The sequence below is a fragment of the Molossus molossus genome, unplaced genomic scaffold (assembly GCF_014108415.1).
Source record: "Molossus molossus isolate mMolMol1 unplaced genomic scaffold, mMolMol1.p scaffold_m16_p_21, whole genome shotgun sequence".
NCBI lineage: Eukaryota > Metazoa > Chordata > Mammalia > Chiroptera > Molossidae > Molossus > Molossus molossus.
The window spans coordinates 5,392,945-5,407,412 of NW_023425357.1; the positions used below are offsets into that span (position 1 = coordinate 5,392,945).

Below are 14,468 nucleotides of genomic sequence, written 5' to 3' on the forward strand. Positions count from 1 at the left end.
CTCCCCCGCTCGAAGCCCTCCCGTGGCTCTCCAGCACCCCTGGGACAAAATCCTAGCCTCTGAATCTGCCATTCAAAACCCTGCTGGGGCCCTGGCCGGTTTGGCTCAGCAGTTAGAGCGTCGGCCTGCGGTCCAAAGAGACCCGGGTTTGGTTCCCGCTGAGGGCACGTACCTCGGTTGCAGTTTGTCCCCGGCCCTGGTTGGGTCCTGCTGGTGGCAGCCACTCGATGTGTCCCTTTCACGTCGATGTTTCTCTCTCTCTCTCTTCCTCTCTCTCCTCCCACTCTATCTGAACAAAAAATGGAAAAATGTTCTCGGGTGAGGATAAAAAAAAACACAAAAAAACCCAAAAAACCCTGCTGGGGGTGGACCTTGCTATGCACCCCACCCCCACACATCAATCTGCCCCTATTCTCCTGACTGGCCAGGACATTCCTTGCTTTGGATGGCCTTTCTGCATCACCACTCAACCCCCCTACCCCACACCCCTGCCCCTTACCCTGGCTAACTCTTCCAGCACAGCACTCCTCCAGGAAGCCCTCCGTGATTCTCCAGCGGGGTTGGTGCATTCTCAATCTGGTCTGTGGCCCTCTGTTTACACAGCTGTCTCCTCCACCAGACTGACATCTCCTCAAGTGTCAGGCCATGTCTGAGTCACCTCCCTGTGGCATCGGCCAGCTTGGGGCCCGGCCTGCTGGCCGTGCACGAGAGGTCCCTGCAGCGAGCAGTGTTCTTCCCTCTGCCTTGGCTACTCCTCTCCCCGCTCTCTGTCCTCTATCCTGGTAGCCTGGAAATCACACCCTGAGATTTTCTGATAATGATGGAAATCTTGGGAGGGCCACTGTGAACCCAGAACAGGGACTGGAGATCAGTCCCATTGCAGTGGGGGCTTCTGGGGGAGATGGCTGTTAGTGAGGGGAGCAGAGGCAGTGCCGCCACTACCAGTCCCTGCCTGCTGTGGGAGGGCCCAGTTTTCTCTACCCTTGTTTTTCAGCTCTGTCTTCTTTTCTTCCCACATTGGTCATCTCTTCCTGCAATGAATTCTGGGAGCCTGGGCTCCTGGGTCTGAGGGAGGAAGGGCTGGGGCCTGGACTCCTGGATTTGAGAAAGGAGGGGCTGGGTACTTGGATTCCTGGGTCTGAGGGAGGAGGGGCTGGGGCCTGGATTCCTGGGTCTGAAGGAGGAGGGGTCTGGGGCCTGTGCTCCTGGGTCTGAGGGAGGAGGGGCTGGGGGCCTGGACTCCTGGGTCTGAGGGAGGAGGGGCTGGGGGCCTGGACTCTGGGGTCTGAGGGAGGAGGGCTGGGGGCCTGGATTCCAGGATCTGAGGGAGGAGGCACTGGGGGCCTGGACTCCTGGGTCTGAGGGAGGAGGGGCTGGGGCCTGGATTCCTGGGTCTGAAGGAGGAGGGGTCTGGGGCCTGGACTCCGGGGTCTGAGGGAGGAGGGCTGGGGGCCTGGATTCCAGGATAGGGGCTGGGGGCCTGGACTCCTGGGTCTGAGGGAGGAGGGCTGGGGCCTGGACTCCTGGGTCTGAGGGAGGAGGGGCTGGGGGCCTGGACTCCTGGGTCTGAGGGAGGAGGGCTGGGGGCCTGGACTCCTGGGTCTGAGGGAGGAGGGGCTGGGGGCCTGGACTCCTGGGTCTGAGGGAGGAGGGGCTGGGGGCCTGGATTCCAGGATCTGAGGGAGGAGGGGCTGGGGCCTGGACTCCTGGGTCTGAGGGAGGAGGGGCTGGGGGCCTGGACTCCTGGGTCTGAGGGAGGAGGGGCTGGGGGCCTGGACTCCTGGGTCTGAGGGAGGGGCTGGGGGCCTGGACTCCTGGGTCTGAGGGAGGAGGGGCTGGGGGCCTGGATTCCAGGATCTGAGGGAGGAGGGGCTGGGGGCCTGGACTCCTGGGTCTGAGGGAGGAGGGGCTGGGGCCTGGACTCCGGGGTCTGAGGGAGGAGGGCTGGGGGCCTGGATTCCAGGATCTGAGGGAGGAGGGCTGGGGGCTGCACTCCTGGATCCTGGAGGAGGAAGCCATTGGGGTTTAAAGTCCTGGTCCCTCTTTTCTTATCCACACTCTGGTTTTAGAAACATCTGGTTTTATACAGCTGCTCCACCCTGGCAGGGCGGGGTGGGGGTTGGATAGTCAGATGCCCAGCTTCTGAGTGGAGCCTGGACTGCCCCAGCCCCACCCTGGGGTCGAGGAATCACTCTCGGCTCCTGCTCTGGGCTCAGCCCCCACTGGAGGATCCATCGCCCTGACACAGCCAGACACCAGGCGGTGGCCCAGGCTCCCAGCAACCGCGTCAGCACAGGCCCCCGTTGCTCTGGCGAGGAGGGCGGGGCTCCCCTTCCTCGGGCCCTGAACTGGCCTTCTCCCTGACAGCAGGGCTCAGGCAAAGGCCCAGCCTGGCCCTCGCCCTGCACACCCTGCCTCTCGGGGAAGCCCAGGGAGTGAGGGCTTGGCATCTTGCAGGGGAGAGTTCCGGACGGGCGGATGAGGTCCAGCAGCAGGGAGAGAGAACTTAGAGACAGAAAAACAGAGAGCAACAGTGAACGAGAAAGAGAGAGAGAGTCAGGGAGACAGTGGAACAAACAGAGACGGAGCCTCAGAAAGATACACAAAGATGCAGAGACAGAGGGAGGATAGAAACCAAGATAGATAGACTGATGGAAAGAATAGACAGCCACTGAGAGGGACAGACAGACACAAACTGGGAGACAGAGAGAGAGAGAGAGACTCTTATTCAGAGAGAAGGAAGTAGAAATATATAAGGAGAGACAAAGGCAGAGAAACCCTAGGGGACAGAGAGAGGCAATGGATGAGAAAGTCAGGAAGAGACATGTGAAAAGAAAGAGGCACTGAATAAGCAGAGTAAGAACATAGTGGAGACTGGGAGCCAGAAATGTAGACAGACAGACACAAACCCAGAGTATGCAGGGAAATGATAGATAGATAGATAGATAGATAGATACAGAGATAGATAGAGAGAGAGACAAACAGATAATGGAGAAAAACGGACAGGAACGCACAGGGAAAGTGAACCAGACAGATGGACAGAGAAACAGAGCCAGGAAGACAGAGAAAGAGACAGAGAGAAGGAGATGGAAAGGCACAGGCATAAAGAATCAGTCACAGCCCTGGCCTGTGTGGCGCAGCCGGTTGGAGCATGAAGGGTTGAGGTTTGATTCCCAGTCAGGGCACATACCCAGCTTGCGGGTTCGATCCCTCATCGGGGTGCCTACTGGAGGCAACTGATCAATATTTCTCTCACATCCATGTTTCTTTCTCTCTCTCCCCTCCCTTCCTCTCTCTCTCAAATCAATAAAAAAGTAAATAAAATTATCTTAAGAAAGGAATCCGTCACAGACACAGGGAGAGAGACAGTTATGGAGGAAGAGAAACACATCAGTTCATAGTAAAAGGAGAACGCAGAAAGAATTAGATACAGCCCTAGCCGGTTTGGCTCAGCGGTTGGAGCATCAGCCTGCGGTCCAGAGAGACCCGGGTTCGGTTCCCGCTAAGGGCACGTACCTTGGTTGCAGTTTGTCCCCGGCCCTGGTTAGTCGTGCGGGTGGCAGCCACTCGATGTGTCCCTTTCACATCGATGTTTCTCTCTCTCTCTCTTCCTCTCTCCCCCTCCCACTCTACCTGAACAAAAAATAGAAAAAATGTCCTCAGGTGAGGATAAAAAAAAAAAAGAATTAGATACAGACTTTTTAATATTTTTCGATCATAGACAGGAGGGCATGGAAACAATGGCATTCATCACTGAATCTGGTTCGGAGGGGCTGGGGGCTCAGATACCCCAGGGCCCCGACTGGCACCTTTAGACTGACTCAGTTTCCCCGGCAGCTCTCTGGGGCAGCTGACCGACAACTCTGAGATGACCCCCAAGCCCCCAGGGAGTGATCCCAGTGCCCCAGCCTCCCCCCGAGCCCCTGGCACATGCACACGCACGCCTGCACACGCACGCCTGCACACGCCCGCCTGCACACGCACTCGTCAGGGCGGCGCTGAGCGGACAGACGTTCACTCACAGCTCCACTTCCAGACAGCCTGCCTCACGGCCAGCGCACACCGTCACACCCACCACCACACGCGTGTGCTGGCTCTATTCCGTCTGCCAGTTCCCCGGACGAGTCCCTGGGGGACCCAGCCCAGGACCGATTCTGGGCTCGAAGGGGAGGGGCAGTGTAGGGGGGACCGTCGGTGGACGAGAAGGGGGAGGAGAGAGAAATGGGGATGAGGAAAGGCGGGTGGAGGAAGGAATGAAGAGAAACCCAGACAGGAGAGAGAGACAGGGAGATGCTGGGATGGAGAGAGACAGGACAGGAGCGGAGAGAGACGAGAAGAAAGGAGAGGGAAGGGGCGTGATGGGGGAGACCAAGGAGGACAGGGGCGGGCGCTGCTGATGCGGGGCTGGGCAGGAAGGCCCATCTGGGCGCAGGCGGTGGGGGCTACTGGCGGGAAGCGGGTGGAGCTGCCCGGCGGCCGTGACCTCAGAGCCCCTGGCCCAACTCAGCCCTGACGTCAGCCCCTCCTCCCGCCCCCGCCCGCGCTGGTCTTCAAATGACCCCCCCAAGCTCTGGGGCCGCAGAGAAACTCTGAGAGCAGCAGGAGAGCAGAGAGCCCAGCCGGACCCGCATCAATGAGACAGGTATGTGCATGAGAGAGTGTGTGTGTGTGTGTGGGGGGGGGGTGGGGGCTGAGGCCAGGGGCACCACTACTAGGCGTGTGACCACGTGTGCAGGGGAACCGCGTGCGCTAGAGATTTCCTGTGTGAGCTCAGGTGGGTGACAGCGACCGTCTTTGTGGGACAGTGACCACATGAGGCTGAGTGTGTGCGTCCCAACTGCGTGCGCCTGGCCACTGGACCTATAGCATGTGACATGTTCATGTTGCTATAAATCCGTGAGTGTCTGTGTGCGGGAAGAGGGGGGGGGGGTATTTTTTGACACGTGGTCCCGTATTTCTCCTTTTGTGTTCAATTTACATCGAACCAAATGAAATCCCCGATATTTGGCCACTCCTGGCCTGTAGAAATGGCGATTTCATATGGTTCAAACTCTACTTTTCCTAATTCTGTCCTGTTGTTTCAGACCCACAGGTAGGTGTCCGTGTGTGTCTGTTGAGTGGGTGTCTGTGTGCCTGTTGTCAGGTGGGCATCTCTTCTCAGTATTGGTCCTCTCTGCCAAGAGGTGTATGTCCCCAAGTTCACCTGTATGGCTGTCAGTGGGGTCTCAGGATCACTAAGTTCTGTCTTAGAACACGTGTCTGGGTCATCTTCTGGGACATCGGCGTTTGTGTGTCAGTCGTCATGTGTGATTATATGTGTGGGGGTATGTGTGTCCACGGCCGATACATGTCTGTTCATGCGTGTGGCTGGGATTAAAACCCTGCTGATGCCCATGGGTCTCTGTGATCCCCAGCAGAAATTTGGCCACCCCTAGAAACACAGGCAGGGCTCGGTTTGGGGTGAAGGGCACAGCAGGAGGATTCCAGAAGAAAGAATAAAAGTTGTCAGTGTTGAGCGCTTACTTGCAGGAGGCTAAAAGCTGCACCCTCACCCTGTCCTGTAGACACAGGACATAGACTACGCACACAATTTATAATTCTCTCGTAGCTACACGACCAGAAGTAAAAAGAAACAGGTGAAAGTGGTTTTAGTAATATATTTTATTGACCCCCATGTACCAGGGGTTGGCACACTTCTATACGAGGCCAGGTAGTTGATATCTGAAGCTTTGTGGGCTCTCCGGTCTCCTCCGCAACTGAACTTTGGCCTGGTGTGAAATCAGCCCCAGACAATGTGTACAGATGAGCGTGGTTGTGTGCTGATAAATACTTGATTTAAGGACACTGAAATGTCATGGACTTCATATAATTTTCATGTGCCACCAAATATTTTTCCTCTTGGCTTTTTCCAGCCTTTGAAAAACATGAACAGCAGGTGTTAGCTGCGGGCCGTAGTGAAAAAGGTGCATGCACTGGGCCACAGATATGTAGTGCATCGTAAAATATCTTCATTTTCGTATGTGATCAGTACAAAAACACGAACGGGACATTTTTACTTTCTTGTTTTCATACTCAGGCTTCAAGCTCCAGATGTGCAGCACATCTGCCACAGATGTTACATTTTCAGTGGGAGTACTCAGATTTTGTAAAATTTACAGTTGAAAAAGAACACAGATCCTGCTCGTTCCAAACACACGTAAGAGCTTTCCAATAACTGGACCGAGGATCATTGTTTATATTTAAATTCGTTTAAATACAATAAAATGAAAAATTCCATTCCTCAGTCATACTGGCTGCATTTCAAGGGCTCAGTAGCCGGCCGGTGACTCCTGTATTGGACAACACAGCTCTGTATTTAAAAAATTTTTTTATTTATGCCCTGGCTGGTTTGGCTCAGCAGTAGAGCATCGGCCTGAGGACCAATGAGTTGCGGTTTTCAATTCCGGTCAAGGGCACGTACCTCAGTTTCAGTTTGTCCCCAGCCCTGGTTGGAGTCGTGTGGGAGGCAACCAGTTGATGTGTCCCTCTCTTATCAGTGTTTCTCTCTCTCTCTCTCCTTTTCTTTCCCTCCCACTCTATCTGAAGATAAATAGTAAAATATCCTTGGGTGAAGATTAAAAGAAAAAAATTTTTTTAAATTTATTTACTGAGTTTTAGAGAGAGAGGAAGGGAGAGAGAGAGATTTGTTGTTCCACTTACTGATGCATTTGTTGGTTGATTCTTGTATGTGCCCTAACGAGGGATCGAACCCACAACCGTGGCAGATCAGGATGACGCTCTAACCAACTGGCAGGGCACAGCTCTATATCTTAATGACTCATTTAATTCATAATAAACCCACAAGGTGGAAACTGGTGACATAAGAGGCAGTTTAGCATAGAGGGGGACAATGGAGCCAGGCTGACGAAGGACCTTGGGCAAGAGGGTACACCTCTCTGTGCCTCAGTTTCCTCATCTGTAACAGGAGAGAGTAACAGTACCTACCTCACTAGAGCAGTGCTTGGTACGTGGAACAGGCTAAACCCCATTTTGCAGCCAATAAAACTGGAGGCACCCCTTCCCTCCAATTCTGGGCTTTTCCAGCCTCACATACTGGGCACCTGGCCCTGTCAGAGATGCGGGGAGAGGATAAGGTGAACTATGCCTTTGGGAAGTCAGAGAAATCTCCTCCACTTGTGGGCTTAGAGACCTTGAGCAACCTACACCTCCAGGCTCACCTGTTTGAGATTTTGCCATTGAAATGGTGGCAGTAAACACTATCTTGTCCTGCAGGGTTCTCCAGAGGAATAAATCCAGTATACAAGGTTGCAGCTTAGTGACTGGATTCTTAGGGTTCAAATCCTGGCTCCTCCGCTTTCCAGATGTGACCATGGGCAGGTTGCTGCACCTGTGTGACTCATCTGTAAAATGAGGATGATAGCTTTGGCCGGTGTGGCTCCGTGGTTAGAGTGGTCAGCCTGCACACTGGAAGGTCGTGGGTTTGATTCTCCATTAAGGGCACATACCTAGGGTGCAAGTTCAATCCCCAGCCCCAGTCAGGGTGTGTGGAGGAGGCAACCAGTCCATTTGTGTCTCTCACATTGATCTTTCTCTCTTCCCACTCCCTCCCTCCCTCCCTCCCTTCCACTCTCTCTAAAAATCAATGTAAAAAATGTCCTTGGGAGAGGATTAAAAATAGTGATGATGATAATTGTACCTGTTGTGAGGATTCAAATGTTAGTTCCTAAAAAAAGGCTTAGAGCAGCCCCTGGTACATACCATATTGTATTGTTCTTTTAGATGCCCAGTATGTTATTATTACCATTATTGTCTCAACAGTAAGGAACCTCTGATTATGAGAGGAATCATTATTTTATATGCCACCAAGAAAGGAGAAGACCCTTGTTAATTAAACTGTGACACTCCACTGAGTGTAACCCTCATGGATTTAAGGGCTGTTAAAAATGTGGGGAAAATGCATTAGAATCAGTTTAATAGGGCAGTCGGCCTTGATAACTGCCACAATTATTTTAACTAATGAAAAGAACAATACTCGGGATTTTTTTTTACAAAAGGGGAATGCTATCACTGGGTTGGGAGAAACCCAGGAGGCCACCCGTTCCGGAACGGACCCTTTCACCTTGTGATGTCCTCTCCCTGTTCCAGCAGGACGCGCCCAAACCCAGCGGGACAGCCCGCCACTGCTCCGGCCTGGCCCGGCGGGTGCTCACCATCGCCTTCGCGCTGCTCATCTTGGGCCTCATCACCTGGGCCTACGCCGCCGGCGTGCCGCTGGCCTCCGACCGCTACGGCCTCCTAGCCTTCGGCCTCTACGGGGCCTTCCTGTCCGCGCACCTGGTGGCGCAGAGCCTGTTCGCCTACCTGGAGCACCGGCGGGTGGCGGCGGCCTCGCGGCGCGCGGCCGCGCGCGGGCCCCTGGACGCGGCCTCGGCGCGCAGCGTGGCGCTGACCATCTCCGCGTACCAGGAGGACCCCGCGTACCTGCGCCAGTGCCTGGCGTCCGCCCGCGCGCTGCTGTACCCGCGCGCGCGGCTGCGCGTCCTCATGGTGGTGGACGGCAACCGTGCCGAGGACCTCTACATGGTCGACATGTTCCGGGAGATCTTCGCCGACGAGGACCCCGCCACCTACGTGTGGGACGGCAACTACCACCAGCCCTGGGAGCCGGCGGCGGCGGGCGCGGCGGGCGCGGGCGCCTACCGGGAGGTGGAGTCCGAGGACCCCGGGCGGCTGGCGGTGGAGGCGCTGGTGAGGACGCGCCGGTGCGTGTGCGTGGCGCAGCGCTGGGGCGGCAAGCGCGAGGTCATGTACACCGCCTTCAAGGCGCTCGGCGACTCGGTGGACTACGTGCAGGTGAGTGGAAGGCGCCCCACCCCACGGGACCCTCACACCCCGAATCCCGCTTCCCTGAGACCCTTGTTGGGTGTAGATGGCAACGAACCTCTTCATCCTTTATTAATTCAGCATTCGCCCTGCTCAGTTTGGCTCAGCGGTTAGAACGTTGGCCTGCGGACCAGAGAGTCCCGGGTTCGATTCCTGTCAAGGGCATGTACCTCGGTAGCGGTTTGTCCCCGGCACCAGTTGGGGTCCTGCGGATGGCAACCAATCTCTCTCTCTCTCTCTCTCTCTCTCCCTCCCTCCCTCCCTCTCTGAAGATAAAATGTAAAAGAAAATAATTCATCCGTTCAATGTATAATTTTTTCTTTCCCCATCCATCCATCCATCCATCCATCCATCCATCCAACCAATGAGAGATCATTCATTCCATTATTATTCATCATCCCGTGTAGGTTCCTTCCTTTCTTCATCCAGTGTAGAAATTCTTTCCTTCACGCATTCATGCATGCATTCATCTATCCCTCTAATATGGAGACCATTCGTTCATTCATTAAATTGAAGATTCCTTCATCCATTGTTAAGATTCTCTTGTTCATCTTTCTCCCATTTACCTATCTATTCAATTAGAGATTCGTGTGTTCATTTAATGATTCGCTCAGTCATTCAGTGTAGCGTTTCATTCGTCAGTGTCTTGCATTAGTTTTCTATTGCAGCATAACAAATGACCATACATTTTGCAACTGGAAACAAAACACATTATCTCAGTTTCCATGGGTCAGGAGTCAGGGTAAAGCTTAACTGTTCAGGGTATCATCAGGCCGCAATCATGGGTCTTATCTGAGGCTCAGGGGCCTCTTCCAAGCTCACATATTTGTTGGCAGAATTTTTTTTTCTTTCCCCCGAAGTCATAAAACTCATGGTAGCTTGCCTCTTCTAGTAACAGAAAGTCTCGGACTTCTAGACCCTCATTTATAGGGTTCACCTGACTAGGTCAGGCCCACCCTGGATAATCTCTTTCATTAATTAATGGTCAAGAGATTAGAGATCTTGCCCAGCTGGTGTGGCTAAGTTGGCTGAGCTTCGGCCTATGCACCAGGAGACTGTAGGTCCAATTCTCCGCCAGGGCACGTGCCCAGGTTTTGATCTCCAGTAGGGGGTATGCCGGAGGCAGCCAGTCGATGTTTCTATCTCTTGCTCCCTCTCCTTTCCTCTCTCTGAAAAGAAATTAGGAACCTTAATTACATTGCAACCCCCCTTCACCATTTCCACAAAAGGTTATATAACATGGGAGTTACGTCCCACTACTTTTGCCATATTCTGTGGGTTAGAGGAAAGTTACAGGTCTTGCCCAAACACCAGAGGGGAGGGTATTATACAACAGCACGGGTCTTGGGAGGGTAGGGGTCATCTTAAACTATGATTAGACATTGAAAATCACTAAAAAGTCAAGGTTATGTTCAAATTGGCTGTAGAGTGTCCCAGCTGCTCTCCACCCCTTGGTGCTCTCCCCTCGAGCACCAGCTCCATTCAGGGATCTAGCCTGATTCTGGCCCCTTCTACCCCACAGGTCTGTGACTCGGACACAAGGCTGGACCCCATGGCACTGCTGGAGTTGGTGCGGGTGCTGGATGATGATCCCCGGGTCGGGGCTGTTGGGGGGGATGTGCGGATCCTCAACCCTCGGGACTCCTGGGTTAGCTTCCTGAGCAGCCTGCGGTACTGGGTGGCCTTCAACGTGGAGCGGGCTTGTCAGAGCTACTTCCACTGCGTGTCCTGCATCAGTGGTCCCCTAGGTGAGCAGGGCTTGGGCTTGGGCAGGCTATGCATGGGATGCAAAGAAGGGGCACCAGAACGGGTTGAGGATGTGATTGAAATTGTGGACAAAGATGGGGTTTGGGCAGGAGTTGGAGGTAGGGATAAGATAAGAAGTTGGAGGTGGGGATGGTGTTTGGTGGTGGGAATGGGTTAAGAAAGGGTGTAGAGGACCACTGGGCTGGGGGTAGGGTTTTGGGAAGGGGATGAAATGGGTTTGGAGTCAAGGCCAAGGTTGGGGCCGGGTTTGGGGTTCGAGATGAGTTTTGGACAAGTATGAGTCGGGGGCAGGGCTGAGAATAGATATGGGATTGGGGAAAAGCTGGGGTGGGCTTGCTGTCCAAGTGGTATGGGTCAGGGACAGGATTGGGGGCAAGTCTGGAATGGGTGTGGGGCTGAGGACAGGATTGGGGCTGGAGTTGTGGTTAGCAATAGGGCTGAGAATGAGACTGAAGTGGTTAAGGATGGGGCTGGACTTGGAGAGGGGTTGGGTTGAGACAGGAGTGGGGATGGTGTTGGTGATAGCAGAGGCTGACACTCCTCCTCCCCCAACCTAGGCCTATACAGGAACAACCTCCTGCAGCAGTTTCTTGAGGCCTGGTACAACCAGAAGTTCCTGGGCACCCACTGCACTTTTGGGGATGACCGGCACCTCACCAACCGCATGCTCAGCATGGGCTATGCCACCAAGTAAGCAGAGGGGACCAGGTGGTCAAATGTGTGTGTGTGTCTGTAATTCTCCAAACCCAAAGCAACTTACAGGACAATGGGCTCTTCCAAGTGAGACATTAGAGGAAGAGACCATAAGGGGCAGGGGGTGCATTTGCATTGAACCATGTGACTCAATGGACTCTACCAAGTGAGTCAAGATGAGGGTGGGGCATCCCACCTAGAAGATGCAATATGAGATGGGTGAGATGACTTGCATGGAGCACACAGATGACCGCGTGGCAGCACAATTACTCTAAGTGAGGTGGGAAGGGAAAGAGAGAACTAATAGACTAGGATCTAACTAGTGAGGGAGCCAGCAAGCAGAACGAAAGGACAGGACAGCGCCTTCACCAGTAAATGCTTCGGGAAGAAGAGATGTGATTCCATGGGGCTTCGGGGAGTATGGGCTCGAGCAGGTGAGGTTCAGGGGAAAGTGATTTCTACAAAGCTAGACCCAGTAGAAGGGCCAGAAAGAACTGGCGGTAAACCAAACCCATGCATTCACCCGCTCAGCAGATGCATAGTGCCTACAGTGTTTTGAGCTCTGAGGATGTAGCAGTTAGCAAAAGACACAAATCCATGCTTATGCTGATTGAGGAGACAGACAGTTAACGTGAAAAGTGTAGAACGTATAGTATGGTAGACAATGATACATGTTATGGGGATAAATAAAGCCAGGAAGGGGGATAGGAAGTTGAGGGGTAGGGAATGAAATGCTAACTAGGGTGTCAGGAAAGTTCGGGATGAAGGCTGAAATCCGTGCCGCTGGAGCAATAGCCAGGGAGACAGGAGAGGAGGACAGAGTGAACAGGGAGTCCACTCGTGAAAGGCATGTGGGCCAGGGTGAGAACTTGGACCTAAAATGAGGGAGGGGAGACATGTTGCAAAAGGATCCCTCCCTCTAGCAGCTCTTCTGAGTATAGACTGGGGTGGGGGGCAGGGAGGCCATGAGGATGCCAAGTGACACAGGAAGGAGACTGGACACTGTTAAGCAATGCCCTTGGGGACAGAATAGTTTGATCCCTCCTAACAAACTGCTGGTGGCCACCTGATGATGCCCCATAAAAGGGATTCTCGCCTTGTGTGGGTGTGGCTGCAAACCCCCGCAGGGATTGATTAGTGATGTCTACCAAGGCCACAGGAAGGGAGGCTGATTGTTCCCTTGAGAAGCTCCAGGCATGGGCTGTTCTGGGGTAGGAACCAAGGCTGGCTTGTTCCTCACCACGGGGCCCGCCAATAACAGTAAGCCCAAGAGTATTCATCATGGATTAGTGACGGCATTAGTAATAGTGTCTGTAACCGTAATGGTATTAGTAATGGCGATAGTACTGTTAGTCATTGTGAAAACAGTAGTACATAGTAGCTAACGTTTATTGAACAAGTACTACATACTGGTTTTAAGCACTTGGCATTGAATCCTCACAGTCAGGCAGGACCCACTGTTCACCCCATTTATTTTTATTTATTTATTTATTTTTTAATCCTCCCCCGAGGACATTTTTCCATTTTTTGTTCAGGTAGAGTGGGAGGGAGAGAGAGGAACAGAGAGAGAGAGAGAAACATCGATGTGAAAGGGACACATCGAGTGGCTGCCACCCGCACAACCGACCAGGGCTGGGGACAAACTGCAACCGAGGTACGCGCCCTTAGCGGGAACCGAACCCAGGTCTCTCAGGACCGCAGGCCGACGCTCTAACCGCTGAGCCAAACTGGCCAGGGCTGTTCACCCCATTTAAAGTAATGGTAACACTGAGGCTCAGAGAGGTTGAGAATACTTGTCCAGGGGTCATGGGCGGTGGCCACGTCTGGTTCCGGATTCCTATCCCCAAGGAAAGCCGTGCTGATGCCACTTCCCTGTCCCCTGTCCAGGTACACCTCCCGGTCCCGCTGCTACTCGGAGACGCCGGCCTCCTTCCTGCGCTGGCTGAGCCAGCAGACACGCTGGTCCAAGTCGTACTTCCGCGAGTGGCTATACAACGCGCTGTGGTGGCACCGGCACCACGCGTGGATGACCTACGAGGCGGTGGTCTCGGGACTCTTCCCCTTCTTCGTGGCGGCCACGGTGCTGCGCCTTTTCTACGCTGGCCGCCCGTGGGCGCTGCTGTGGGTGCTGCTGTGCGTGCAGGGCGTGGCGCTGGCCAAGGCGGCCTTCGCGGCCTGGCTGCGGGGCTGTGCGCGCATGCTGCTGCTGTCGCTCTACGCGCCCCTCTACATGGGCGGCCTCCTGCCCGCCAAGTTCCTGGCGCTGGCCACCATGAACCAGAGCGGCTGGGGCACCTCGGGCCGGAGGAAGCTGGCCGCCAACTACGTCCCTGTGCTGCCGCTGGCCCTCTGGGCTCTGCTGCTGCTCGGTGGCCTGGTGCGCAGCGTGGTGCAGGAGGCCAGGGCAGACTGGAGCGGGCCGTCCAGGGCGGCCGAGGCCTACCACCTGGCGGCCGGGGCCGGCGCCTACGTGGGGTACTGGGTGCTCATGCTCACCCTCTACTGGGTGGGCGTGCGGAGGCTCTGCCGGCGGCGGGCAGGGGGCTACCGCGTCCAGGTGTGAGCCCAGGTGCGCGGGTGCCGGCCCAGGGGTATTCTGGGCAGACAAGAGACCTACCAGGCCCCAGGAGCCACGAACTTGCTGGGCGAATCCTCTGGGCCTCAGTTTCCCTCCTCTATGAAGGGAGGGAATAAACTGAAGATTCTTCAGCCTGGACTGTTCTGGGGCGGGGACTTGTGGGTCTCTGGGGAGGGGTATTTATTGATCAAGGTGTGGAGTTTTAGGGGGGTAGGGGCCCCTGCTTTCTCCCTGCTCGTATTTAATCTCCATTTGTACTGTGTGATTAGGATGTAATAAAGAATTTTATTTATTTTCTTTCAAACTTCTCCCTCCACTGCTTTTTTTTTGGAAAATGGAAGGGACTGTGTGGTTGAGAATTGGGGACTTCTGGCTAGGTTTTGGGTTCCAGCTGTTTGACATTAGGATACCCTCCTTCCTCGGGGCCTCAGTGCCCTTGAAGGAAAACAGGAATATTAACCCTATGAGTCAGGTTGTTGTGGGCGTGGAACTGCCCAGCTCCTTATTCATCAATACTTACAGAGCACCCGCCAAGTGCGGACACCGT

At 54.4% G+C, this 14,468-nt stretch overlaps 1 protein-coding gene across 2 annotated transcripts; it reads left to right on the forward strand.

The window, feature by feature from the left end:
- The first annotated feature begins 4,585 nt into the window (after window positions 1-4,585).
- On the forward strand, window positions 4,586-14,218 carry HAS1 (hyaluronan synthase 1). Of its 2 annotated transcripts, none has more exons than XM_036274017.1 (5): window positions 4,586-4,642; window positions 8,146-8,853; window positions 10,406-10,631; window positions 11,208-11,340; window positions 13,231-14,218. In XM_036274017.1, the coding sequence occupies exons 1-5, from the start codon at window positions 4,634-4,636 to the stop codon at window positions 13,904-13,906; spliced, it is 1,752 nt and encodes a 583-aa protein (XP_036129910.1). In that variant the 5' UTR covers window positions 4,586-4,633; the 3' UTR covers window positions 13,907-14,218. The 2 variants fall into 2 exon arrangements, with proteins under 2 accessions (XP_036129910.1, XP_036129911.1); XM_036274018.1 differs by having other exon boundaries at window positions 8,149-8,853.
- Window positions 14,219-14,468: the final 250 nt, after the last annotated feature.